General features: G+C 25.3%; 2 protein-coding genes across 5 annotated transcripts in view; one reads left to right on the top strand and one right to left on the bottom strand.

The window, feature by feature from the left end:
* Nucleotides 1–17,708, bottom strand: part of LOC114132491 (cytochrome P450 306a1) — a 45,392-nt gene extending 27,684 nt beyond the window's left edge. For 2 of the 3 annotated variants that reach the window (XM_027997959.2, XM_027997957.2), the window contains exon 1: nucleotides 17,562–17,708. The gene's annotated coding sequence lies outside the window, so the exon portion shown is untranslated. The remainder of the gene's footprint in view (nucleotides 1–17,561) is intronic. The other variant, XM_050201812.1, reaches the window with a different exon arrangement.
* On the top strand, nucleotides 16,626–25,897 carry LOC114132490 (zinc finger protein 182-like). 2 transcript variants are annotated; one of them, XM_050201792.1, is made up of 21 exons: nucleotides 16,626–17,132; nucleotides 17,499–17,629; nucleotides 18,089–18,207; nucleotides 18,273–18,417; nucleotides 18,492–18,655; nucleotides 18,730–18,858; nucleotides 18,939–19,103; nucleotides 19,545–19,700; nucleotides 19,991–20,161; nucleotides 20,248–20,365; nucleotides 20,447–20,671; nucleotides 21,304–21,379; nucleotides 21,488–21,636; nucleotides 22,188–22,264; nucleotides 23,699–23,773; nucleotides 24,205–24,279; nucleotides 24,719–24,796; nucleotides 24,860–24,921; nucleotides 24,981–25,143; nucleotides 25,213–25,480; nucleotides 25,612–25,897. In XM_050201792.1, exons 2-21 carry the CDS (start codon nucleotides 17,509–17,511, stop codon nucleotides 25,713–25,715), a joined length of 2,640 nt encoding a protein of 879 aa, XP_050057749.1. In that variant the 5' UTR covers nucleotides 16,626–17,132; nucleotides 17,499–17,508; the 3' UTR covers nucleotides 25,716–25,897. The 2 variants fall into 2 exon arrangements, with proteins under 2 accessions (XP_050057749.1, XP_027853757.2); XM_027997956.2 differs by having other exon boundaries at nucleotides 22,188–22,258.
* The last annotated feature ends 2,094 nt before the right edge of the window (nucleotides 25,898–27,991 follow it).

A 27,991-nucleotide genomic window follows, 5' to 3' on the forward strand; every position in this document is an offset into this window, starting at 1 on the left:
AAATGCTATTTATTTTACTTGTAAGCTAAGTATAAGGAATTACTTAAAAAATAGCTAGTAATATCATTTATTTATATAAAATAATATTATACTTATTGTCATAGACAATTTAATATGTGATTTATCCAACCTACCAAATTACTTATAGCAATAATATAATTACCTAATTATAAATATATGATAAAATATTCTAAGAAACATAGGTTGACAGACTATCTCAGGTTTGAATCATTTTTCTTTGAGTATGAAAATATATTATCACATTAAATTTTAACATTTCCATTACAGTGACCTACTCAATAAGGAGGTATACTTCACACCTTCTATACAGCAGAGTTACTTCCCGGATTCAATATAAAATATTTTCAATGCCTCGGTTTTTTTTTATCATAAACTCAGTCTACCATGATACTTTGCTTAGATATTGGTTTTACTAATATTAATATTTTAAACCTCCATATTTCATAACGTTAAGACAGTTTGACGCCACCTAGCTATCACTTATCAGAACAAATAATGCTTAAGATGTTCTAAAAAATAAACAACATCGTTGTAATAAAACATTTTATAAGATCATTAACCTATCCAGTCGCCCAAGAATTTTTCAGTGAAATCCAATAACGATACCAATCCATAAATGCATTGACCTCTGAACCTAAGGCCGATGACCGTCTGGCGTCTACAAATTACCAAGATGAGAAATATGTAAATTAATGAAAGAAGAACAGGGTTCGGATAACGAACTCAACAAAAATATATATATACCTATAGTTGTCCTTGGGTGTACGTCGACTTAACCAAGTCGTCTACAACTGTTATTCTTGAACACAGGAGCATATTTCCCTTGAAAGATGGATGCCAACAACCTCAACATGTATATATAGTATATACTAACAGTGGCGTATTTAGAGGGGGTGATATGGGTGTTAGAACACCCTCCATCGGCCGTATGTATTATGTTGTATTTGTTGTCTTAGTTTTAGTATTATTTATTTTATGTGCTTTATAATAAAAAAGTTTTATACAACTTACACACATACTTATAATAATTTTTACTAATATAATAATTTATATCGATATACCTATGATTTGTGTTAATGTATTATGGGGTGGTGTGAGGGTTCTTCCCCCGTCTTCCATGACACTATTAAATATTAAAACATCCCCATAAAATGAATCTTAGATACGCCACTGTATACTAATGAATAATGGGTAGGTACAGAGGCACTACACACTTTGTGATAAACAGTGGTTTATTCTACAGAAATTTCTGCAGTTTAAGATATAACTTTGGATTAGAAACGAAAAAGGCTAAAAAAGTAGAAATTCAATATGCATTTATGTCTATAATAAATATTATGTTATTATTGTAAATAAATAATTTAAAACTAAAGTTTTAGGAATGCAAATTTTAAAGAGTTAAGTAATAAGTAAAATACGATGTGAAAATAGTGTAAGAAATTATTAAATATGAGGATTCAAATAAAATAAATATTTTTATGTTATGATCCTTGTATGAAAAAAAATATTAGTATAATATAAGTAATAAGTATAGACGTATAGTATGTCCAAGAGTGTTGTGACATCATTAGATGACTTTTCCACTCGACATAATATCAAGTTAAAATTACATCTCACCCTTATTTAAACTTATTACCTAATAACTGTTCAAATAGAAAAGTAAAAAAGTGTAGGTTAGTGGGTGTATCACTCTGCTGTACGTTATAGGCTACGTGGATCACTATTATATTATATGAGTGTTAAATTCAAATGCAAAAAACGATTCTAAACGGAGATGATTTGTCAGCTTAGGGGTAGGATATATATTTTTCATTGGGTGGTGATTAAGATGGTTTATGTTTTAATGACCTGAATACTTCAAAATTAAATCATGCACCGACAAAAAATGCCAATTTAAACAATTGGTGTATGTTTCAAGTTTCTACAACTAGTAATTTGTAACTTTAACATAAATCTAAAATTAAATTAAATAGTTTACCGTAATAAGTTTTTGAGTTACAAGATAAAAAAAATTTTATTGAGAAACTGGTTTTGCGTAAAATTTCTCGTTTTTCCGTCATTTTTTTCGTTTTTCCTGATTTTTTTTTTTTAAGCTGTTAGAAACTTCTTACTTTTTACCTCTATAATTAACCAAGGATATTCACTTTGCTATCAGAAACTACTCCTGAAGTTTGAAATTGAAGCATTATTTCGACAAGTTAAGATTTACACAGACAAAAAAACCAAAAAAACACACATCATTATAGAATCGATATAGGTATTTATCCTCCGTTCTAAATCTAAAAGTATACAGTTTACAAGTAGGTACGTAGAAGTGTACTACTTATATTGTAATAAATTATAATTAGGAATACTCAAATATAACCCTTGAAGTTTTAATATTTTGACTTATATTATTAATATATATTATAGTAATTTGTTAATACGCAGAATTTTGGTATATTAGCATTCAAAAGTTATATGTTACATAAATGAGTGAACTTTTTTAACAACTTATTTAGATTAATGACATAATAAATAGCTTTTTAAAAATAGTAATAAAATTTAATTGTTCATATATTTATATTGATTTGAATAAGATTTTTTTAGATTCTGAACGAAGTGATGAATGTATTGATTTTACAATGTGTGTTTTTTTTGTGTGTCTGTGTACAGCCTGACTTGTCGAAATAATGGCTTCAATTTTAAACTTTGGGGGTGGTTTCCGATAGCAAAGTGAATATTCTTGATACATTATAAAGATCAAAAGTAAACGTTTTCCAATAGTTTTCAAAAAAAATCAAAAAAACGTCAAAAAATAGTGACGGAAAGACGGGAATTTTTACGCAAAACCAGTTTTTGACCAAATTGATTTTTTTTTTATGGTTGTAACTCAAAAACTAATCACTGTAAATACTTCAAATTTACACAAAATGTTTATATTAGTTAACTTTATATAAGTTTAATCTATATACAGTTAAATTTTCAAAATATTTTAACTTTTTTTGAGTTATTTATAGCCAACTGAAATTTTTCTGAGAAATTTTTTTTGAAATGTCGATAAAAAAAATTTGGATGACCAAAAAAACTTGAACATTTAATACAAAGTTCCTTATTAGTTGTTCTTATTGTAGTTAAAAAAAAAAGTCAAAAATCGTTAGTCACGGCTTTTTTTTATAAGTGTTTATAGTACACATTTTTAGAAATATGTCAAAATCGCGAAAATTTGGAAGTAATTTTGAAGTTCAAAAATCATAAAATTGTTTGTGTTTATATCTAAGAATAAAAAATGTAACTATATATATATATGTAATTATATTTAATTCAATAAATTTAACTTAAAATATATTCTATATTTTGAACTGCAGGAGGTATAGGACTAAAGAAAACTGTTGAGTTCATCAGTTGCTGTACTTATACTATTACTTATTTTACAGAAATCATTTTTAAATTTCAATTCAAATTTCAATTTGAAGTTTCATAATAAAGCAATTGTTATTTTTAACAAATTTATTTCTAATTGTATAAATTCCAAAAAAATCAAGATTAATTATTAACTAAATAGATATCATTAAATACTATAATGTCTATAAAAAATATGCAAAACAAAAAATCTATTATTGTCGCATAAATTCTTGTCAATTCTTCCAAAAGACTAAGAAGGAAGTATTGGCAAGTGTTTGACAGTATATACCAGGTTTCCGCGTGACCCTATAGGCTATTTGGCCATATAACACTATATCACTGTAACCACTGTAGTTGTGAAAAGTATTCGAATGATATATTATTATATTCGATGTAGGTCACAAAGATTTATCATTTAAATTAAATGGATACTTGGCTAAATTATTATAATTTAAATTACATATAAATGTTCATGAACTTTTATAGATATACGAGTACCTATAATCATTAGTTTATTCAAACCTTCTTGGATACACAAGTACATAGAAAATAATAGTATTATAAAAGGGGTGAAGGGACGTCTTGAAGGCTTACTGTGCTTCGAGGTAAAAAGAAGGTTAGCAACTCATAATTATTAATTAAGTTGTACATACAACTTTGTATCGTGTGAGATTTAACTAATATGTTTATTTTATCGATATCTGATCACGTGCGATGACTATACAAATACATCTGGTTGGCTATTTAGCTTATTGTAGTAAAAAATATTCTTTTGACATTCTTATTGATAATTTTTCGGTAGGTAATAATATGTAAACAATATTTATATAATACATCAATAAAATGTATTTTTGAGAATTTATGGAAATTACGAGACGACAATCAAAACATCCGCCTCTGATATAAGCAATTTGACATTGAACTACGTAAAATAATATCCTAATCAAGTAAACATCCAGCTGATGCTTATATAACATGTCATATTGAAAGGTCAAACGTTTTTGAAATTGTTGTTTATATTTAACACTTAATATGTAATATTATAGACTATAAGCAATACAGGGTACAACGGTGTTTTAATAACTTTAAGAGTTAAAAGTTTATTGATCTTTTTGGACCGTGTTCAAGATCCTTTCCTATTTTTTTTTTTTTTATATAATTTGACCTCTCTTCTTTGAATATATCAATAAACTGCAAAGTACAAGAGAAAGGGGTCCTTGAACGAAACAAACTTACACTCGATTCACGTCAACATTTATAAACAAATATTAATTTATAGCATTATATTACGTATTAATAATACGGTGTTTATTTATAATATTACAGCATATTGTACTTATTTAATAATTTTTAACTCTTTTTTTTTTCAAATAATATTATTCAACAGTTTTATCACGGAATTTAATGTATATTTTATTATTTTTATATTATATCTGGTGTATTTTAAATAACATATCATGTGTGAATCATCTAGAAATGTGAATTTTATTTGACATCAAATTGTTAATATAAAATCAAAATAATTAAAAATAAATACTAATATTAAAATTTTGCATTTTAAATAATAATTTTTTATACCAAAATAAATAAAATAAATACCAAAATTGAAGTAAAATTAAAAAAAAAATAATAATAATCGATAAATTTGTTTACCTAACCTAACGGAAAAACATGCATTAAACTTTCGAATCTGCAACTATCTACTATAGAATCTTGAAAAAATAATTTATACAGTTAAAATATATATATAATATTCAGATTTTTTTTTTATATTTTTTTCAACATTAAAATATGACCGATTATAAATAAATACAGTATTAAAAAAAATTACTTGTAGGTCTCCATACCTTTGATTTTCATATCTAAAAAATATATACTTTATTTAAAAGGGTGAACCATGATTTTAAAGTATGCCACCTGACCACCTGTCTGAACAAAACAATATACAAATCAAAACTAATTAAGCGAATCTCTAAGTCTCAATAACATATCATTATATTATAAGACTATAAAACTAATTGAATTTAAAAATAACATTTTATAAGTATATAATTTCTGTTATGTATATATTTATAAAATTTGAATAGTATATTCGTATGTATGTTACACATATTAGATTATTTTGATAAATTCAAGAAATTTAAAACTTTGATATTTATATTTTATTTGTTTATATATAATATGATTTTATGTTTTGTCTTACAGAAACCAGGAAAGTTTATAAGAATAAAAGTTCCCTACTCTTTCTTTTTTTTATAATATGATATCATTTAATGTAGTCAATGTAGATGAATGGAGTAAAATATCAATTTTAATTTTATATAATTCAATTTCTAAAACATATGGCTATAATCTTATGCTATATTGTATCTAATTAGTCTTATTCATTATACCATAGGTATCAAAAGACAACAGTATTACAATAAGTTTAGACGAGGTAGTTATGTTAAACGTACCCCATTTGTACATATTTTGTGTTGTACACGTAAATTAGAATTAGAATCTACATTATATGATAAATACCGGCATTTTCGAGGATTGATATTTTTATATAAGTTCCTACGACCTACCTATAAAAATGAATCTTGATCTACAATAATTTGCACTTTTTTTTACGTTTATACGAAATAAAAAGGAATAACCTAACCTAACCTAAGTACTATATTATAAACATTTTCTATACCTATTACATAATGTTAATACTAGTAATATATATATAGTTTATAAATTATATTATTATGCAATATACCTATAATAATCGTATTGTAGAGGATATAATAAATATTCCAAAACGAATGACGGAAACATGCATAACGTAATAATAGTAATATACGTTATGAACCTTGACTCAGTGCCCTTACGGCAGGACATAAGGAGGGGGTGGGAGAGCGGCAACGAAAAAAAACAGTTAAAAAATACACATTCAAGTCAAATATGTAGATTATATATACACATGACACACGTCGTATACCGATGACTGCAGTGTTATTATAACATTTTGTTATCCAGGAGAGGGTTTAACGTGGCAAAGGAGAGAGAGGGTATATGTATGTGTAGTGTGTGTGCATGTGAGTCGTCGTGTCCTAGTGCACTAAAATACGTGTGCCGCCCGCGTGTTTGTATACGTCGTCGGTCGCGAGCGCGACTAAGGTTCAACGACCCCCGGAACACCCAGCGGCGTGCTCGAACTGGACCACTTTCACTGTTTCCGGACGTTGAACCGGTGGCCAGACGAACCACTGACTATATTATTATACATATTATTATTATATTATATTATACGAGTGCGAGCACAACAAACTCACACACACACACACACACACACACACACACACACCACACACACACACACACCACACACACCAAAGACCAACGAGCCGCTGACGACTCGTCTCCCAAGAAAAACAGGCCCGCCGCCGACCCGCTTCATCGGTGGGTCAAGGAACTCAGCGAGCGACCGCGCATACGTACTTATAATTTTTAATATTGTATTGTATATTCGTGATGCGCTTAAATGTCGTATAAGTTATAATATCAATTATATCAATATATACCTTGTTTTTTGTCTCGTCATACTTATAATAGACAATGTTATGTCTTATTGATTGATCCTTCATAAGGGTATATTAAAAAAAAAAATATATATATTATATATATGTGCAAAACAGAAGTTTATATTATTATTATACGAGAACGTATTAGATGGTTAAATCTCAGATGGCTTCCTGGTATTTCTCCGTTTCGTTTTATGTACGAGTCCAAAATTAAATAATATAACGTTATGATCAGGTATTTTAGGTTTAAAACTTAAATTTATAACCAAGTCGGAGTACTTCCACTGGGCAGCCTCTTCCCTCTGTCTCTTCTGTCTGTTTATTTTTTTTTGCTATATGTATTATGACTTAAACTTATTTTTCAATAATTTAACAGTAATATAGAAATTAGTAAAAAAAAAAAACAAAACAAAACAAAAATAATAGGTATTTTAGATAAATTATAATATTATTTAGTGGCATTACAAGGACCATTTTGTGTATTTGTGTGTAGGAAGAGGGATCATAATTGCCACAAAAAATTAAAAAAAAATAATATTTATATCTCATAATATAATAATTCTTACATATATATATTAATTATTTTTATTATTATATACGAGTATGTGTCAATGTATTATGTTTTTCATATAATATATTAATATAGGTAATTAGAATTTCCTTGATTATTTCAAATAGTACTCAAAAGAATTGAATATTAAAATCGTTATTACAATATGTTTACCTGTTGCCTTATAGAAAACACGAGATCTTAAGTTTACAGAACGCGTCCCACTTTATATCAAAATAATAAATATAATAAACTGTATTTATGACATATATCTGAGTGATATATCACACATATTATGATCTGTAATTACACTACAAATATTATTATTATTATTATACCTGCAATCGCTCAAACTTACGTTACGGAATGGGACCGAACTCAATGGTAAAAAACTGCACTTTTAGAGTAATTTCGAATGAGGGTGTGACGCATTATACGCAATTTTTAAATTCTCATTTATATTTATTGGACACAACGATATTGTGGACCTATAATAAATGTGAAATTTACTACCTTTATATATCTACTATATAGAAAATAATATAGACTATCGATTAATCAATTTATTATCCATAAAACAATACATTCAAAAGACAATTGGCTATGTACATTCAACGTAATAATATATCTATCAGACGCGAGCAAATGGAATTTTTCAACATAAGACAATGATAGTTTTTTATTAAATCTACAATGGTATTGTAAACCACGTGGCGATTCGATTATAGCAACAACCATACAGTCAGTCGGACGGTCGCATGCACGCATATATTATAATATAGATGTAGTATGAAATACAAATGTATAATATTATTTCTATAATATAATAGGTAGGTACTCGTATATAAAAAAACCTTCTAATTCAACGTGACCAAATGACTCGAATCTGACACATAATCGATAGGTTTATAAATCAAATTAAAAATTTTTTGTAAGTCTTGATCCTGAATACTGAATAGTATAAAATATGGTATTGTATAAATATTAATTATTATTAAGAAATCATAATTCATAATCTGATTACTTTCGAAAAACGATTTCAAGCGGATTTCAATTTTTAAAGTTATTTACTGCTCACTAAAAATAAACTGTAATCGAGATATTTTTTACAAAAATTAGTGTTTTGAGCCTTAAAAATATTATAAAATCCAAAGTTTTCGTAAAAATTATAAATTTTGAATTAATTTTAGTCTATACACTAGTTACATTTGATAAAATTTAATAAAATGTTTATATTATTTTAAAATATTGATAAATATTACTACCTATAACATAATATATGTATTATAGGCGTATATGGTATTTAACACCGTTATACTATGTTATCCTCGAGAGAAGAGTAATGGACTTGAGATGTAATCCTTAAATTACCAGCTGCCCGTTCTACGAGTAGTTGCTTAGAGGTCATAGATACTTACATGTTACATAATATAGGTATAAGATCAATTTGGTAGTGATAGCAAGTATGTTAAGGTGTACATAGCGGTTTATTTTTGTCATTATCTCAAAAAGCATTAAGGTTCTCGAAATATTTTATTTTTACATAGTTTGAGGTTTTATAAAATTATTTATAATTCTTTTAATTACATAGATTTTTTTAGTATTATAATTTATAGAAATTGAATTTGTATTTGAACTTCTAGTTAATATTTAAAGTTTAAGCGTTTAGCTGATCCGAGGTAGTGTAGACCAATATTTTACGGAGAACCCTCGTGCCTTGTACCACTACTAGTCTACCTACTCCAACTATTATGAAAACTCTAAATACTTATTTATGGAACATCGGTTATAATTAATAATTAACTGTTTGTTTAAATTTCATTTTTTATACTGTTAAAGTTTCAAGGAAATATTCTGTTTTGGAATTTGTAATAAGAAGTATAATTTCTTTCATAAAAGTAATAAAAACTTTAAAATCATTGTTAAAATAAACGTTACAAATATACGTTTTTACTTTTTTACAGCTTAATTGCTTTTTAGATTCATCATATAAATTAATTTAATGTAACATCAATACCAATATACTATATGATATATTAATTATATATATAGTACCTACGTAAATGTAACTATATAGTAAACAACTTTAAAATTGTATTTATTTTATATTTATAATAAATAATTTTGATATCTTTATTTTATATTATACTCGTAAATATAGTATTACCATTTTGTATTTAGTAGTAATTTGGGGGGGGGGGTAGGTGGGTATTGCAACCCCGGGTATTCCATTATATAAAGTATTTAGATTTGACATATTGTTATATTGAACTAAAGTTGACGAAACCTATTTTTGCGCTATTGCTAAGGAACATTAATATTATACCAAATAATAAGTAGTCCATAATACGGACGTCGAACAAACTGTGTGGCGTGGACTAACTTAAATTTTAAATGCATCATGGTGTATAAAATCTTCAAATTAACCGTATTTTTATTATTATTATTATTATTATTATTATTTAACTTATAAATAGTATAAAATAAACTATAACAAAAAAAAAAAAAAATAAAGATAAAAATGTATATAATTTAAAAATTATAGTCATATCACAACTGGGCATATAAATAATTAAAATAAATAACAGCACTGCGTTCAATAATACAAGTTTATAGTAAAATAGTTAACTACTTTGCAATAACTAATTAATTAATGGAGCTGCAAATTAATGCATATACCTACATAATATACCTACTTATGTATAGGCTATGCCTGTTGTAGTACTGACTTGATGTAAAAGTTTTCACGGAATTACTGTTAGCCATAGATAATAATAATTATAATGCAGATTTGTATGTATTTGCATATTATTTATTCTGGTATCTGGCTGATCGTACTATGTTGTATCAATCGTATCATATGCCAAGTGAGCACAAAATTTGTTTCATGACATAACGATTTAAAAAATGAAAATTTTTTAGTGCATATTTTCGCATATTTCGACATTTTTCTATTTTAAAGGCTTATTTTATAATTTTAATCGCATATTTCATCTTTTAATGTATATTTCGATGATTCTTTTTTATACTATTGTCTATTATATTGTGATCGTAAGAAAAAAATATTATACATTTTTAGTTTCGATTAATATCAAAATAAATTAATAGGTATTCTTGTAAGTTTTAGGTATAAACGGTTTTTCAAAATATAACCTTACATCAATAATCGAGGAAATAAAACACGTATACCAAGATAAGAAAATATCAATTATTACGATCATGATTAACCATTGAAATTATTTCATTAGTGTTCAAAAAATAATTTTTTTTTTTTTGTTAATTTTTTTATCCATATTTTAACATTTTAGAGCATATATTTATGCATATTTAAGAATAATTGTTATCACATATTTAGTTGGTTTTTAATGCATATAAATATAACGATATAATAATAATTATTATTATTATAGCTATCGTTTTATATAACATACCGACATACCGGATGTTTCTCATAATAGAGAATACTATTCATTGTCTCAAAACATTTTTTTTTTTTTTTGAGAAAATAATAAATAATTGCTTTTCACAGACTCATAACAATTTATAGACGATTTTCAGTAAGTGGTTAATGAAATTTAAATAAAATTATTTTAGAATTTTGAAAAGTGACCTTTATCAAAAGTAACATAACATATTAACGTATTTATAAGGCGCTTTATAAACATTTAAGTAATCAAAAAAAAAAAATGTTAAACGTATAATGAAAAATGCAACTTAATTTTAATAACACAACAGCCATGATGTACTATGTAGACATGGAAATATTTGAGATTATTAATATTTACAAAGTTAAAATTTACAGATCTCTGCACCGCAATGCGATAATTGACGGCCGCGGCCTACCGTCCTAAACATAGTTTAAGTACAACATCATACGGGCATGTGTCATACGTCCATATACTACTTTAATATCCTCAATTCACACTCCCATATATGGTGACTACCTACTGACTTGTGCGGCACGTGTAGTTTTCTATAAATAAGTAGAGAACATTTAAGTACCTATAATAACTATTATAGGTATAGGTAATAAACAGTTGTTGCGTTTCACGGGTTTTGCAAATCGTGAATGAAATTCTATAGTTGTTAATTTGTTTACGTAAAATTATTAGTTTTATACACGACAAAAGACAAGTACCTGTACCTATTATTAAATGTGTTAAAAATATTGTCTATAAGGGCCTAAGAACGATGTTTTCATAAAATCTCTTAACATATTCCTTGTAATAGCTTATAATATTATATATTAGATAGGTATATATAGTCTATACAGGTAGTTACTTATATAGGTACCTGTTACATTATGGATTTCCTTCATTTTTTTTATTTAATCAACTGGAAGAAGGAGATATAGCGCCGTGTTCATAGTTAATATGGCCATTGACCATTATACTATTATAATCGATACGAGGTTATTGATACCTTTGGAAAAAAACATTAATATGGTCACTATACGTTACAGATTGTACTAAAAGTGGTATTACTTATTTATTCATCAATAAAAACTATTATTACTTATTTTGAAATGTACCTATTAATGCTTTTCTTGATTTATTGTTTTTGAAAATTTTGAGATATAAGTATCTACTATACGTATGAAATTTTAACATTTTTACTACCCTTAATTTTCCTTAGATATCTTAAACAATTTATTTATGAAAATTATATATTTGTATATTTGTATTAAAACAATAAAGCGTTAGGTTTTTTTTTTATTTGTACATATAAATTATTTTGAAAAGGAATTAAGTAGCATAAATAATATTATATTTACACTAGTACTCTATTCGTCTTAACTTTAAATGCTAGTTCATAAAAATAATTATTAAATTTGTATGTTTGATAGTAGTTGTAATTTATTTATATAATTATAATATGCACTTTTTTAAAAAAAGTATTCTGCTATGCATTGCAAAAATAATAAGTGTAGGTGGTAATTTAAAGATCAGAAATTAATGTATGAACAAAAAACATACAGGGGTGAAACATATGAGAGCAATAAAAAATGCTAGAATTGTATGCAATAAAATAACATTACAAATAATCTATAAACAAATTTTCGAAAATTATTATAATAAATAGTAATACCTACTTTACGAATATCGTTCAAATGAACATAAAAACCTCAGTTTAACCTATAGCCATCACTGGAGTTGTTCAACAAAATTGAACGTGTTGTACAACGATGATTTTTTTTCAATACCTACCTAGTCAACTTAAAATTATAATAATGAATCGAAAATAAAATGGAAGTACCTATTTTTGTGGACTCTTTAATATTATAATAGGTAAATATAAGAATGATGGTCAGACTTAAAATTCGACTTTATCGAGTCAATAAGAACCGTACGCATTTATTGTATATCACCAGTCAGTTACACTTAAAACACAATTTTCACTTCTAGAGCTACGTATAAAAAAAAAGCATCGCATTCATACCTCAGCTCTAGTTCCGTATACCCGATTGTACTGTAATATTGTGTGTCTGTGAGCATAATTTATATTATAGCGTAACGTGGTCGGGGAAACCTTTTTACGATTTTAGTTATTTAAAAAAAGGTTTTCTATTCCTTATGGATAAGTTTTCCGTAGCTGGGGGTTCTAGCACTGTGCAAAGCCAATGGCCATATATGAGGGGGTTTAATGTTCAACCACCTACACCCCACTGAAATATTTTATAGTTAATAAATTGAATTTATATAAGTACCTTAATTATAATAATTTGCATAGTAATGAAAATATTATTTGATTTAAACCCCTCCCCTACAGAAAGGGTAAATATAATATAATAATTATTAATTATTATATTTTAAATAATACTTAACTGTTTTGGAGATAGTTGGTTAGATTGTGTAATATAGTTAATGTCGAACTGCCTGCCGTGTGTCATTTTAATATATTAAGTAATTATTCGGACATGTAAAAAGTGTTGACTGTATAATTTTGTAATAGTCAATCATATAGCGTGTAACAAATGTTACAATAGTTATACTAGTTAGGGTATAGTTATATTATATAGGTAAATATAAAATATAATAATTTAAAGGCGGGTTTCCACTATATACGTGTACGTGCATAAAATACTTTTTTGTGATTGGTTGGTAATTGGTATACGTGGTAAGCTTTAGGTATATCAGAAAGTTTATGTATTCTTACCACACGTATAACCACGATACCATGAAGTTGAAACTAGTTCAACTAAATTTCCGTGTGTTTAACGGTCTAATTTGAGCGATAGCAGCAGTAACCAATTTTAAAATTTTAAAAATGTGTTATATTATTATAATATTAAATTGTATTGTTTTAAAAGTTAATTAAAGTGTTCAAGTGTATTATTTACACTATAGAGTCGAGCCAAATTAATGTAAGTTAATTTATCGCTAAAATTAAGCGCTTACCAGTTACCGTGCTATTACCAGAGTATTTTTCATGAAGAGCGTGTATGTAAAACCGTACGTACGTGTGTGTTGATAAACGTGCACGTACACGAGAACGGTCAAGTGTAAACCCACCTTAATACCGAAGAAAATAGCAAATTTATGTTTTCCATGAATAATGGAAGTGCATCTTCAACCACGGTAGATCCATGTGAATGCGAATTGTTTTGGACCGTGATCCGTGGATAATAAGATTTTAGACGCATATTAAATTAGGAACTTGAGCCTGACAATCGTTGCTTACCGTATCAAGTCACTTGAGGATTAAAAACTTTTACTTCTAAAATACATCATAACATGCGTTAAAAACTGACTTAGATACGTAGCATCATGCCGTCATAGCCACATAAGTACATTTTTAGATAGTTATTTACCTATTGGTTTTTCACTGTATTTTTTTTCATTAGTGTAAAAAGATTGTGAGGCATCGTTTTTCATGTACAGTAAGCGTGTCGATTTTAAATCAATAATTTTTTAATTAGGGGCCGATTGTATGAAACCATACTACGGTCAAGGATAATAATATTATGTTGCTGTGAATCAAATGACAAATGTAATACAAAATCAGCTGCGACATCTAGGTTTCAACATAAACACTATATTTATTATGTATAATTATATAAAAAAAAAAAGTCAAGTGGCACTCGGGGACTGCCGCGATAAAGCTATTGCAGTATTACATATTAACACGAAATAAGAAGTTAATAAAATTTAATAAAAAAAATAATAATAATAATATAATATAATATTATTATATTATTATATTATTTTTATTATTATACTGTATATCGTCGCTGAAACTGCAACACCGCATATCTCAAGATTTGACAAAATGCATTTGTTTTGTTGGTAGATAACAGTGAATAATATTAAACTAAAATAATAAATAAATGATAACGATTATTATTATTATTATTTTATTTTCGGTAACCATGGTAACAATTAACGGGTAACGGTCACGCTTTTTCGTTACGAAAAATATATTTTCAGTCACCACGCCTGCGATAAAAGCTATGCAATAGCTTAAAAAACATAAATAGGTACTTGGCTTATAAGGAATTAAGAATATTACTCATATTAATAAATGTTTAAAAAATATATGATAAAATATTATTTTACAATAATTTTGCAACCAACTGTTGTATAATTTGTACCTTAGTTGTCTAATCAAGTGTAGAGTTTTACTGTGGCAGCGTAGGAGGATAAAACTAATTGAAACGATTTAAGGGAGCACACAACATAAAACATAAGTGTTTTTTAACTTGTTTTTAAATTGTACATTAATGTAGCTATAGTTACATGAAATGATTCGGTGAAAATTCAATATTAAAAAAAAATATTAAGAAATTTAGAATAGTTGTGTGACGTCAATAGCCCGGTAAAATAACTTTATATTAAAATGTTGATACTTTTATCGTCTTAAACACTTAAAATCACACATTTTTACTTGAAATAAATTTAAAAAATAATACATTTAGGTAAGAAAATCTTGATGTGAAGCGAGAAACTTTTATATGTCGTATAATATAGGCAATTACGTTGAACCGAGTGACGTCACGCGTTTTTTCAATTTTTCATAATTCATTGGGGATACCTTCCCCGAATGCGTGCCGTTTTTAATTTTAATTTTTTATCGTATTCATAACCCGACTACGTCGTTGTATTATCGACAAATGTATGTATTATTTCAAAGACAATTTTATAGATTCTGAACTTCTAAAGCGAAATTTCCTATTTCTATGTGGGCTGAAATGATTAGTATAGTTATGAAAGAACAACAAATTCTTGTGAAAGTTTTCATTCCAAGTACAATTCGTTATTTTATACAAACCACCCAGTATCCAGATAAATATACTCTTCGAAATATTTAAAAAAAAATGCACAAATTTAAGCCCCAAAGATATTAAGAAAACTTAATAATAGTACATGCAAGAAAGTTACATTCATCAAAAACAATATTAATCAATTTTAAAATAATAAAATATCAAGTCTGAATTTCGTAAAAAGAATGACATTTAAACATTGGCCTAAAATAAACTTACTATCCAAACTTAAAGATGTAAGTCGAAATAAAAAAAAAATAAAATATTTTCGGGGTGTAAGCCAATTCATCACCTCATGGGGCACCCTGGATAACTCAAGTGAATTCGAACGCATTCGGGCTACGTAAAAAATTTAAAAATATGAAACATTTTCTTGGGACGCACACGGGTCATTAAATATAAAATAATGGTAATTTCGGAACGTACTTGGAAAGCCCCCAATTCATTGTATGGAGAAATGTGAGGAGAAACGTTCAACCACTTAATAGTTAATACTTCAACCTATATCATTTTCTTAAAATTGAACACTCTCTTTAAATAAAAAATATTTATTTTTTGTGTTTTATGCTCCTTAAACGATATTGAATTTGTGTGTGTGGAAAATCAAAATCGTAATTTAACATACAAATTACTTAATATTATTAATTTATCAGTTATCTCTCTTATATTATATCCTATCCATAAATATTATAATATAGGTGCCGGACGGATCTAATGATTTTAGTATTCTGCGCTATCTATCCACTATTTGAGCGAAAACTCACGTTTTTTTATATCAGCAACAGTAGAACGTAAATACTAAACATGATAACGAAACGACAATAATTTGATTTATAGTATATAAACATAAACATAATGCTAGATAATATTGTTTAAAAATTATTTATTATTTATTAGTTTATTACTAATTTTCTATTTTTCATTTTTCTACCATTTACTTATCTACATTCTACAGTGATTTAACTCCATTCTACACAAGAATGTCGAGAATAGTTGTCTCTTTGGATATATTCACCCTTTCGTGTGTGGTGTTGTATCTAAGAAACGCTTCCAACTCTATGAAATTATAGAACTATTATAGATAATTAGAAAACATTTTGGGTTCCTACTGGTTTTAAATTAATTTTAATGCTTACACAATATTTCAGTTTTAAAAATAATTATGAGTATAATATAATGGTTGTGCCTTATTAATTCATATTAAATCTAATAATTGTGTATTAATGTGATGTAATTGATGTAAAGTTACATATAGTAGATATATTATAATATTATAGTTGGATAAAAATATAAAATAAACATTGGTTATTCGTGTTAATAATTCGTTTGATATTATCATACAATCGAAAAGAATATCCAGCAAGTAAGTATATCCTTAATTTGATCCATCTACTTAGGTCAGCGTTTCTTAAACTATGTTCCGCGGAATCCCAGGGTTCCGCATAACTAAAGTGCTTTTTTTCAAGCTATTCAAAAAATTTAACTAAAGGTTAGTGACTAGTGAGAAAAAATGTTTTACGCGTTACAACTATTGAAACAAAGTACAGAGTTTAATTATCGAGTTGTAATAACTTATTATTGAAAACTTAATATAAGTAGCTAAAAATCTAAAAAATAAACCTCGGGGTTCCATGGTTAAAGTGAACATAAAAAAGTTTAAGAAACGCTGACTTAGGTATAATTGATTTCCTTACATGGTGTTAGTACCTAACATTATTATTTTCAACAGATATTCAGACATGGATAATCAACTAGATATTATGTTAGAAAATACCGATTCAGAATTTATTACCTTAACGTATGATGATCATTCATTGGTCTCTCATCCTGAACAATTATCTGCCGACTGCACAGATATGAGTAAGTATCCAAATATTTGTATTATGTATTGCTATTTGATAATGTACTTAAAACAATTACATTAACTTGAAAGAAAATTAAAAAAACTATAGAATAACATGTGACATGTTATTGTTAAACATTCTTTTGTTTTATATAGTCTTATATTTTATACTACCAGTGCAACAAACATTGTCATATTTTTTATCAAGTAATTTGAATTTTTAGGATCATATATATATAATATATATATAACTTGACTGTTAACTATTTAAAGATTATGATTGTTAATTTTTACTACTAACTAAATCTTTTATTTATAATTTAAAATTAATAATTATTATTTTTTTTTTTTTTGATTATTTATTTAAGTATAAATAAGAATTTTATGCAGTTAAATGTTTAATTCTATAAGTGTGCTTATGTAATTTACTGTTTAATGTTTATAAAATATGATATTTATTATTAATTATTATTTAGTTTTAGACCCAGTTAATTGTCAAAATATTAATGGCATGACTCCATTAAATGATTTGTTGTTGGGACAAACATTCTTAATAGAGACTAATGATCAACCATTATTTGTAAATGGTACAGAGGTAAAGAATTTTGATTTCAGTTTAGTATATTATTTAATATTAATATGGTTTTTTTGCTTTTACAGTTGATTACATTCCAACATATTGACTCTAACGGACCAATAAATGATATCCAGACTATTTCAAATAATATCGTCTCTGATAAATCAACAATTGAAAATATCAATTCTACTTTGAATTCTGATCAAATTCAAGAAATTTATTCAGATCGTAATAAGTTTAAAATTATTTTTTATTTTTTATTATTTGGAAATATAGTTATATACCAATCTATGACTTTATAGTTAATAAAACCAATTTGGATATAATAAAAACTACCAATGATTGTAACAATTTGAAAGAACATTTGCAAGTTACGATTAATACTGATATAACTAGTGGGAATTACAGTTATTCGACTGCTATTAAAATTTTGGACGATGTCGCTAAAAGTCCTGTTGATAGTAATGTAAGTTAGCTTTTGTTAAATTATTTAAGTTGTTATAAGTAAATATGATTAATTAATTATTAAATTTTATTTAGGGTCATTTTGTTTGTGATTTATGTTTACATGAATTTTACAACTGGAAGAATTATAAGAAACATAAACTAGAACATTTGAATGATAAGCCATTTAAATGTTTGAAATGTTTAAAATCATTTAACTATAATGTAAGTTATAATAATTTTCCATAAATTATTCTAATCATTTAAAATATATTTACATGTATTAAATTATTTTATAATTACAGAATAACTATCTACTTCACATTGCTTCTCATTCAACAAGTAATTTAAAATGTCCAAAATGTAAAAAAGAATTTAAACGCATAGCTAGCTTTAAGGCTCATTTAAAAATTCATAAAACTGAAGAATTGATTACATGCAATATTTGTGATAAAATATTTGACAATCAGGTAGGTACTTAATTATAGTTGATTTGTTCTTGTTTATAAATACAATGTTCAGTGATTTCTATTTATTATAACTTCCAATAATTTTTTAAAAAGCCTAGACTTAAATGCATACTAATTAGTAATTATTATTTAATTATGTTGAAAATTCATTACACAATATAATAGGTAAATATGTCGGTTTTTATTATTGATGTATTATTATACATTTTTATAGGTTTAATTTATACTTTTAAATTATGATAAATTATTAAAATTATTAAAAATTGAAATAAAATAGTATACAAAGTTGATTTGAAATGAGTATATTATCTAACCGCTTACTATAGATCACAGTCATTATCATATTACATCTAATAAATAAGCAAATACTTTATATTTGTTTATGTATTCTAAAGTGTATTTTAAGTCTTATGGTGTTATAAAATTACATTTTAATTTTAGTATCGTTTGGACATTCACAAAGAAAATTGTATGCAAGAATATATAATTAATCCTGATGAAGGAACATCTGTAGATTGTATTAAAACTTGTACAGTTTGTAATAAATCTTTTTCAACTATACCAGAATACAAAATGCATATAAAGGAACATAGAAAAGTAAGCAGGATTTATTATAAATAATAATTTTATCGATCACTAGGAAAACAGATTGCAATTATTCAAATAAATTTGCCCATTTTAAAAAGTAAATATTTTTAAAAATATTATTGAAATAAAGTTTATGTATATTTTGTTAGTTTAAGATACTGGCAATTTTTAATATCTAAATTGTGCTATAAATTATATTTCAGTATATAAAAACGAAGTTTTTCAAATTAGATATTTAAACTTTGCTGATTAATTAATTGTGATAAATTTAATTACTAATTATTTATTTTTAATTTTAGTTTGATTCGGTGTTAAAAAAATATCATAAGGTTACTTCAAAGTTAAAAAAAATGCATAAAACAAACAATAAAGTTAAAAAATTTAAATGTGATCATTGTGATTGGTCATTTAATAAGTCAAATCTTTTACTTCGTCATATGAGAACACATACTGGAGAAAAACCATTTGAAGTTAGTTGTTTATTAAATTATTACAATGGGATTTTTATGCTGGCATCATGTATGAGAAAAATAACATTTTTTTTTTTTTTATATAGTGCTCATCTTGTTCAAGATACTTTACTCAACAAAATTCATTAAATAGACATCTGTTAAAACATAAAGGAATACGACCATTCAAATGTGAATTCTGTGATATGAGTTTTTGTCAAAAAGGTCATTAAACAGTATAAATAAATTTTAGATTTAACATATTGTTTAGATAAGAAATAAAAATCAGAAATAAAAATGTTTTAGGTCATTTAATTAACCATATGAAAAAATGTCATGCTGTTACAAAAGAAGAAACAAGAGTTCATAAATGTTTCATGTGTTCTTGTGTTTACAATAGTTCTAATGCTCTTAGTAAACATTTGAGCGTTTACCATGGATTGAAAACTAAAGACTTAGATAAAACTGTTCGAAATCATGTAAGAAAGAGTATAGAACTAATTGATGATGAATCTTTACATTCAATGAAAGGTAAAAAAAATAAATATATTTATACTTAGATTTTTAATTAGAAAACATTTTTTGGCACATGTAAATGTCTTGTGGATATTTTGTTCTTAAAAATTGTATACAAATCACAAATCCTTAAATTTAATGGGTTTATCGTTGGAGTTATATTAGTTATATTTGAGAATATCATGACTATTTTTTTTTTTAATATTATTTTATAAGCATCTTGAAAATTGGAAAAATGACCTTCACAACTTTTTTAATAGATATAAGATTCTTACTTCATATTTTAAATATTTTAAATTAACTGCAAAATAAAAATCTCTCAAGAAAGAAGCTCAAGAAAAAAAATTTACTAATTGTAATATACTTATCTGTATTTTTCGATGATAGTGATTAAATATAATTTTTTATAAATATAATATTGTTCTATGTTTTTCTGAGGACTTTTATTCTAATTTCAATTTTAAGTATAATTAGAAGTTAGTTCTAGGCCTGAATGTAATTCACAATTCCTACATGAAATATAATGTAGTACATATGAATAATTGATTTTTATTCATAAAAATTATTTTGCGGCAATTTAACAAATAGTATTGTTATATTTGCCTTTTTACATTTTATTTAATTATTTTTGTAATATTTATGTTTAGATCATTCAAAGTTAGAACAATGGCTTGAAGAAGCAGCTCATGAATTGCAAAGTGGTCATAATAATACCAAATTAAAGTAATTAATTAATTAATTATAATAAATTAATTAAATAATAAACTAATTAATTTAATTAAATATTGATTTAAAAATGTTCTAATGCATTATATATTATTAATTTTATAGAGATTGCAATGATACAATTACTAATCAATGTAACTTTGGATTAAATCTAATTGAAAACGAACATTTTGATCAAATTTTAAGCCCGATTTCTAATATAACTACTAGTGATCACATTGAAATTGAAAACTTGACATATTCACTTGCTGATGGTATTGTATTTTTATTTTTTATTATATATATATATTCTACAAAGCTTTGAAGTGTAAAATATTTAGGGTATTTGTGTGGTATGCTACCTACTATAAAATACTGCCTACCAAAAGTCTGTATGCGTGTGTTATACTAGTGTTCTTATTTCACTTTGTTATGAAAAAGTATCTTTACTTTGAGTCTAAAAATGTATAAATAGCATATTGTAATAGCTGTACAATGTTAAAGCGTCATTATGATAACTTATGAATATTCACAAATGTTCATAATTTGCTTCATCATTAAAATATTAAAAAAGCCTATGAATAATATTTTTACTTTTAAATTTGATCAAGTTCAATTTATTCTAATAAAAATGTAAAATGGATTCTTCTGAGTATAAAATTGACCATGTTATGCACACTTATGCTTTAGTAAAAAGTATCATATATATTGTAAGTTAAAATGTTTAATTTGTATTAATTTATAGTGATCACAAGAAGTATACCTAATATTTTTTATGTCTCACCATAACAAAAAATGTTAATTAATTATTAATTTGTTATTGTAGATGAAAATTATATTATTATGAAGAATAAAGAAGACCAATCAATAATCGAAAATGCTATTGTTCAAAGCCAAGTAAATGTTTTTAAATATTTGTAACCTTTTATGCATATAATAGATAATAAGATAGAAGTAGGCACTTTGTGCATTTTTAAATTTAAAATTACTTTAATATTTGATTATTTAAATGAACTAAAATAATTTAACAGTTATAAATATTTTGTAATTGTTTGGTGTGTTGTATGTATTGACTATTGACAATGAAATCAATTCAATAAAAATGAAAACATTTTTATAGTTTTGATCAGTAGTATTTTAGTACTTTTAATATAATTTGCCTTAAAGAATCTGACCAAATTCATTAAAATCTTGAATATAACATTAAAAAGCATATAATTTAAATTTTATGATTTATTAATAAGTGATAACTACTATAATAAGTTAGGGGAGTATGTTCTGTATTCATTATGTTAAATTTTAATTAATCTATTTAATGTATAAAATAATATATCTTGACTTACTAACTAATTGTCACCTAGCCAAAATCGTAGAAGCTTTATGTATGAGTTTTGGTCAAATTTTGGTATAGAGACTCAAATTTATCCTTTTAAAAGTTGTAAGAAGAGTTAAAAATGAAAAATGTTATTTCTTAATCAGATTTTTTTCTTGAACTTTGTATAATATGTTGTACTCTGTAATAGCTATTATAATTAATATTAATTATAATTGTATATAACTTAAGAATTTAGACCTATATTTTATATTTGGTCAAAATCATTTAAATAACTATTAAAAATATTTGTAGTTTTCATTTAATGGAGTTTAAAACAGTATAAACTTACTGGTATTATTTAACCTGTTACTAGCAATTGTGTTAGCCTGTGTTCACATGTTTAGTTAAATAATTTTAAATTTTTGCTCTTTGTTAATAATAATAATTGATAAGTTATTTATGTTTTGTACATTTTTTTCTTGTCAAAACAATTTATTTAGAAATTAATATCTAGATTTATGTTATTGAAAAAAAAAATTTTAATTAATTTTTTTCTGTGTAATGTTGAGAAATACAATAGAACAATTAACAAACAAAACACCAGTGCCAGATTGCATACAAAATGTATTGCATAGTACAATTTAATTGATTAATTATGGGTTACAAGATCATATAACCATTAGCTCATTATTGGTTCATAAAATGTTTAATGATTTTTCATACAACACGGCATAATGATATTATCTGTTAAATAAATACTGTATTGTATACTGTACCTATTTAGTAATATAATATATCATTCATAATTTTGTGGCTAATATTATATATTTATTATGTCTTTCTGGTAATAATGACAAAGATAAAAACAAATACATAATTATATCATTAAATAAATAATGTTGATCAATGAAATATGGATATTATATGTAATGTACTAACATAATATATAGTCATAAGTTGAAAAAATAATTCTAGTTTCTATTATCTATTAGTATAATAATGTTATGAGTTTTATGTTACAGGAAATAGAACAAGTAACAACTGCTACTGAAAACGGATCAATATCTTTAAATGTTGTAAAAGAAACCATTGAAAAAGTAGGCAATATATTTATTAAATATTTATGATATAAATTTAAGTTGCTTAGCATTGGTTAGTTTACATACTATCAAATGAGTATTATCAATTAATGAATTATTGACATTACATAATATAACATATTATACTGACATAATTTGAGAGATGAGTTCTAATTTCTATTAACTAATTAGCTCCCAATAAAATTCACTGCAATAAGAAAATTAAGTATATTGTATAAACTCCAAATCTTCTTCTTTGTAGAAATTATTTATTTTTTATTTAAATAATTAAAAGTATAAAGTTATTTTAACCTTACATACTGGAGTATACAGTATTTACTTGATATTAATACAATTTTTCTATATTTTTTATATATATATTCTATATAATATATATAATATATATTTATAAATATTTTAATATTATCTATGTATTTTTTATATTTTAGAGTATAGAACCTGTAATAACTGCTATTGAAGATGAATCAATATCATTAAATGTAGAAAAAGAAACCACTAAAGAGGTAGTGTATTTATTATATGTTTAAGGCAAAAATTGAAATTACTAAGTATTATTTAATTTTATACTATTAAATGAATAATATCAATTAATAAATTATTGATATAACCTGTAATATATTCTGTTAAAATTTAAGAAATAATTTGAGCACTAGTTTCTATTGGATAATTAGTCCTTAATACAAGTTTAAGGAAGTTGGAAAATTTAGAATATTGTTGAAATTTTAAGTCTTTATCATAGTTGTTAAACTCAAGTTCCCAAGTTTCCCCCTATTCAGTAAAATGTATAAAAATACAGAAACCTTTATAGTGCTCCAAATAAAAATAAAAACTGACATCTTAACTGTTGGAATATTTATTTATTTGATAATAATAAAACTTTTTAAACTTTCACATATTTTTTTGGTAGGTAACTATTAATATTATGTATTTTTGATATTTCAGGATGTCGGACCTGTTGACATGACTGCTACTGAGAATGAATCAATAACATTGAGTGTTTTAAAAAAAACCACTAAAAAGGTAGTATATTTATTAGATATATAACATTTATACGTAACCTAATTATTCTGTCATGTGAAATAGCTCCCTTCAAGAAAAAAAAAATGTGGTGATAAAATGTCTAAAGTGGACGCACAAAAGATTTTGTAAGCTTATTATTTATAATATTATTAATGTGTCATTTAATGATGTACTTAAATTTTAGATCAAAAAAAAAAAATATGAGTAAAACGTTGAACATGAAAAAAAGGAATAGCATCAGTAATGAAGTTAAGAGAAGTATAAATAATGCAAACAGTAAAAATGAGCCAAAAATAATATTTGTACCAAATATAGCTACTAATTCAGAAGAAAGAACCATTAGTATTGTAAGTTATAAATACTATTTTAGTATACCAATTTTAAGAATTTCATTAATTTTTTTTTTTAATATGAAGACACAAAAACCGTCGCCAAAAGTGTGTCAATTCTGTAAAAAAATATTTAAAAAAAATGCTGATCTCGAAAGACATGAAAGAATACACACTGGTGACAAACCATATAAATGTGACCAACCAAATTGTAATAAAGCATTTGCCACTAAGAGTTCACTCGAATATCATATAATTACTCATTCAGGTAAGATGAAAAGAGCCGAGTGCCCTCAGTGCAATGGATTATTTGCTACCACCTCCACTTTGAAAGTTCATATGCGACAGCATACAGGTAATTGATTATTATTTTTTTGATTAGATTACTTACATATTTAATTTGTATACTTAAACATTTTTAAAAGAATATTTTATGATATTATAATACCTTATTCGTATAATTATAAGTTTATTATAATATTTTAGGTGAAAAACCATTTAAATGTCCTGTATGTGGAGATGCATTTCGAACAACTGGGCATTTACATACACATGTGATAATTCATGAACGAAAGAAAAAACCTAAATAAAAATATTTAATTTTTATCAGATCAAAATTTTGTTTGTGGTTTATTACAAAATAATTTTACCAGCAAGAATATAACCATTGCTGATGGTTCTGAAAGTAAATAGGGCATATGAGCCTCGCAACATTAGAATTAATTCCTTTGAATAGTTTTAGCTTATAATATGTTTTTATTAACAAAATGACCAAGAACTATTCAGACTATTCAGTTAGTCCAAGAGCTGGCTTATGTGGAAAAAACAGTTAACATATTTTTATTAATACATATATCTAATTTATATAAATTTATATTGTTTGTATTATTATATTAACATATAGGTAAAGCCACTTATTGATAATTTAATATGATTATATTCTTTTGTATATAACTTTTTATGTCCTAGAAGGTAATATGTTCCTACTAGCTCAATAATGAATTATGAGATATGTACTTATGTACCTACCTACGTATAATGTATGTGACTGTCTTATAATATCTTAATTTGAGACCTTACAGATCAAAAATTATATTTATAAAGTTAACATGTACGCTTATCAATGTAAAAGTGTACCTATTGGCTATAATTGTGTTATGTAATAATTTGTACATTATAGATATATATTAGTGTTAAAATTATTTAATATCTATACCATGTCTGTAATCGAAGATGAAATTTGAATAAATTATAGCATGTATATCTAATATTTATACTATACAGATTTTTTTTTAGGTAGGTATTCTTTTTAAAACCATAGATAAATCTCCTTCAGTCCTTTATAATCAAGTTTTCAAATGAATAATAGCTGATTAATAGCCGATAATCTGCTTTGATTATATGGTTGTGGGAATGATTGTAACATGGTTAATAGTCCTAAGAATATTATATTGTTTCTTAGCTCTTAAGAAAAACTGTTTTATCCCAAAAAGTGTCTCATAATATTTGCTTGCTTGAATACGAGTATATTAATAGATACTGTTGGGTAACATGGTATAAAAACTATAAAATATACGTTTTTAAAGTAAGGTTATTTAGCGCAATGTTTCCTAATAATTACCTACTTATTATACGGTATTTTCACTCAATTTAGCTGGGGATAGGTATTTGCAACAAATCTCTTTGTACTCGATAATGTAATTTGCATTAGATATTCTATTTTATCGTAAAAATTACTGTATATGTGATAATAGCTAGTGTTGTATACAATTTATATAATATGTGCTTCCATAATAAGATAATATGATCGGTTAGTGGCATGCATAGAATAAAAATATATTATACAGTACTTGAATAATTGAGAGGTAACGAAGTCCCTCTTCTTTGTAAAAAATATTTATGTAGATCCTGTTTAATTATGTTTTAAACAGTAAGACATTTAAATATTTGAGTAGGTATACGTTCATTATTTTTATTCTTTCGAATTGGCTATAATTGTTAATATTTCAAATAAAATTTTACAAGAAATTATTTGAATATGCCGATCGATTTTTCTTTTTAACTGTTCAGACGTCCTCGTGGTAAATTTGATATTGTCATAATATACTCATATTTACTAACGATTTTTTTTTGCGAATAATTCAATAATAGTTATAAACCACTAGGTATACGGGTATGCCATTAATGATCTTATGACTTATACAACAAAATTGTGAACAATTAAAATTGGTGAACGATACCAATGATTTGCTATCTGTATCTATAAAAGTCGAAAATCTGGCGTCCGATGTTATCATTAATGTAATATGGTCGTCTTAACGTCAAACGTGTTTTTATACCTAAAAATTAAAACATATATTTAGTTGATTACAAAATTAAAAGTTTTTCGTGTTATAAAATTGAAAAAAATGTTGTCATACGAATAAATTAATGTTTTTTTCGTTGGTTAATTATTTCTGAAGTAAATATTTTCATAATAATGTATACATAAAAAAGAGTACCTACTCACATAAAGTCAAACGGCATTATTTTGAGATATATATATATGTATCATGTGTGTGCATTTATATATTTGTATACCTACCTAAGGGGTTAGATACAAAGATATTTACAATTTTTTCTTCACGCGCAGTCAGTCGTATAACATGCGTAAATCCAAAATAAAATAATTTATTGTATCGTGCCATCGCTGTTTGTCTGATGTGAGCGTAATATAAAATTTGCTTTCAATGCATTTACACTCGTAAATCACAGTTTTTACTAGTTTTCATTTATGATTTCGGTCATATACGTAGACTTTTTGGAATCCGCATATTGTTGGCATATCTTAATACAATATACGGTAATATCACATAGACTGATTTTC

Source organism: Aphis gossypii, chromosome 1 (genome assembly GCF_020184175.1).
Source record: "Aphis gossypii isolate Hap1 chromosome 1, ASM2018417v2, whole genome shotgun sequence".
Classification (NCBI taxonomy): Eukaryota; Metazoa; Arthropoda; class Insecta; order Hemiptera; family Aphididae; genus Aphis; species Aphis gossypii.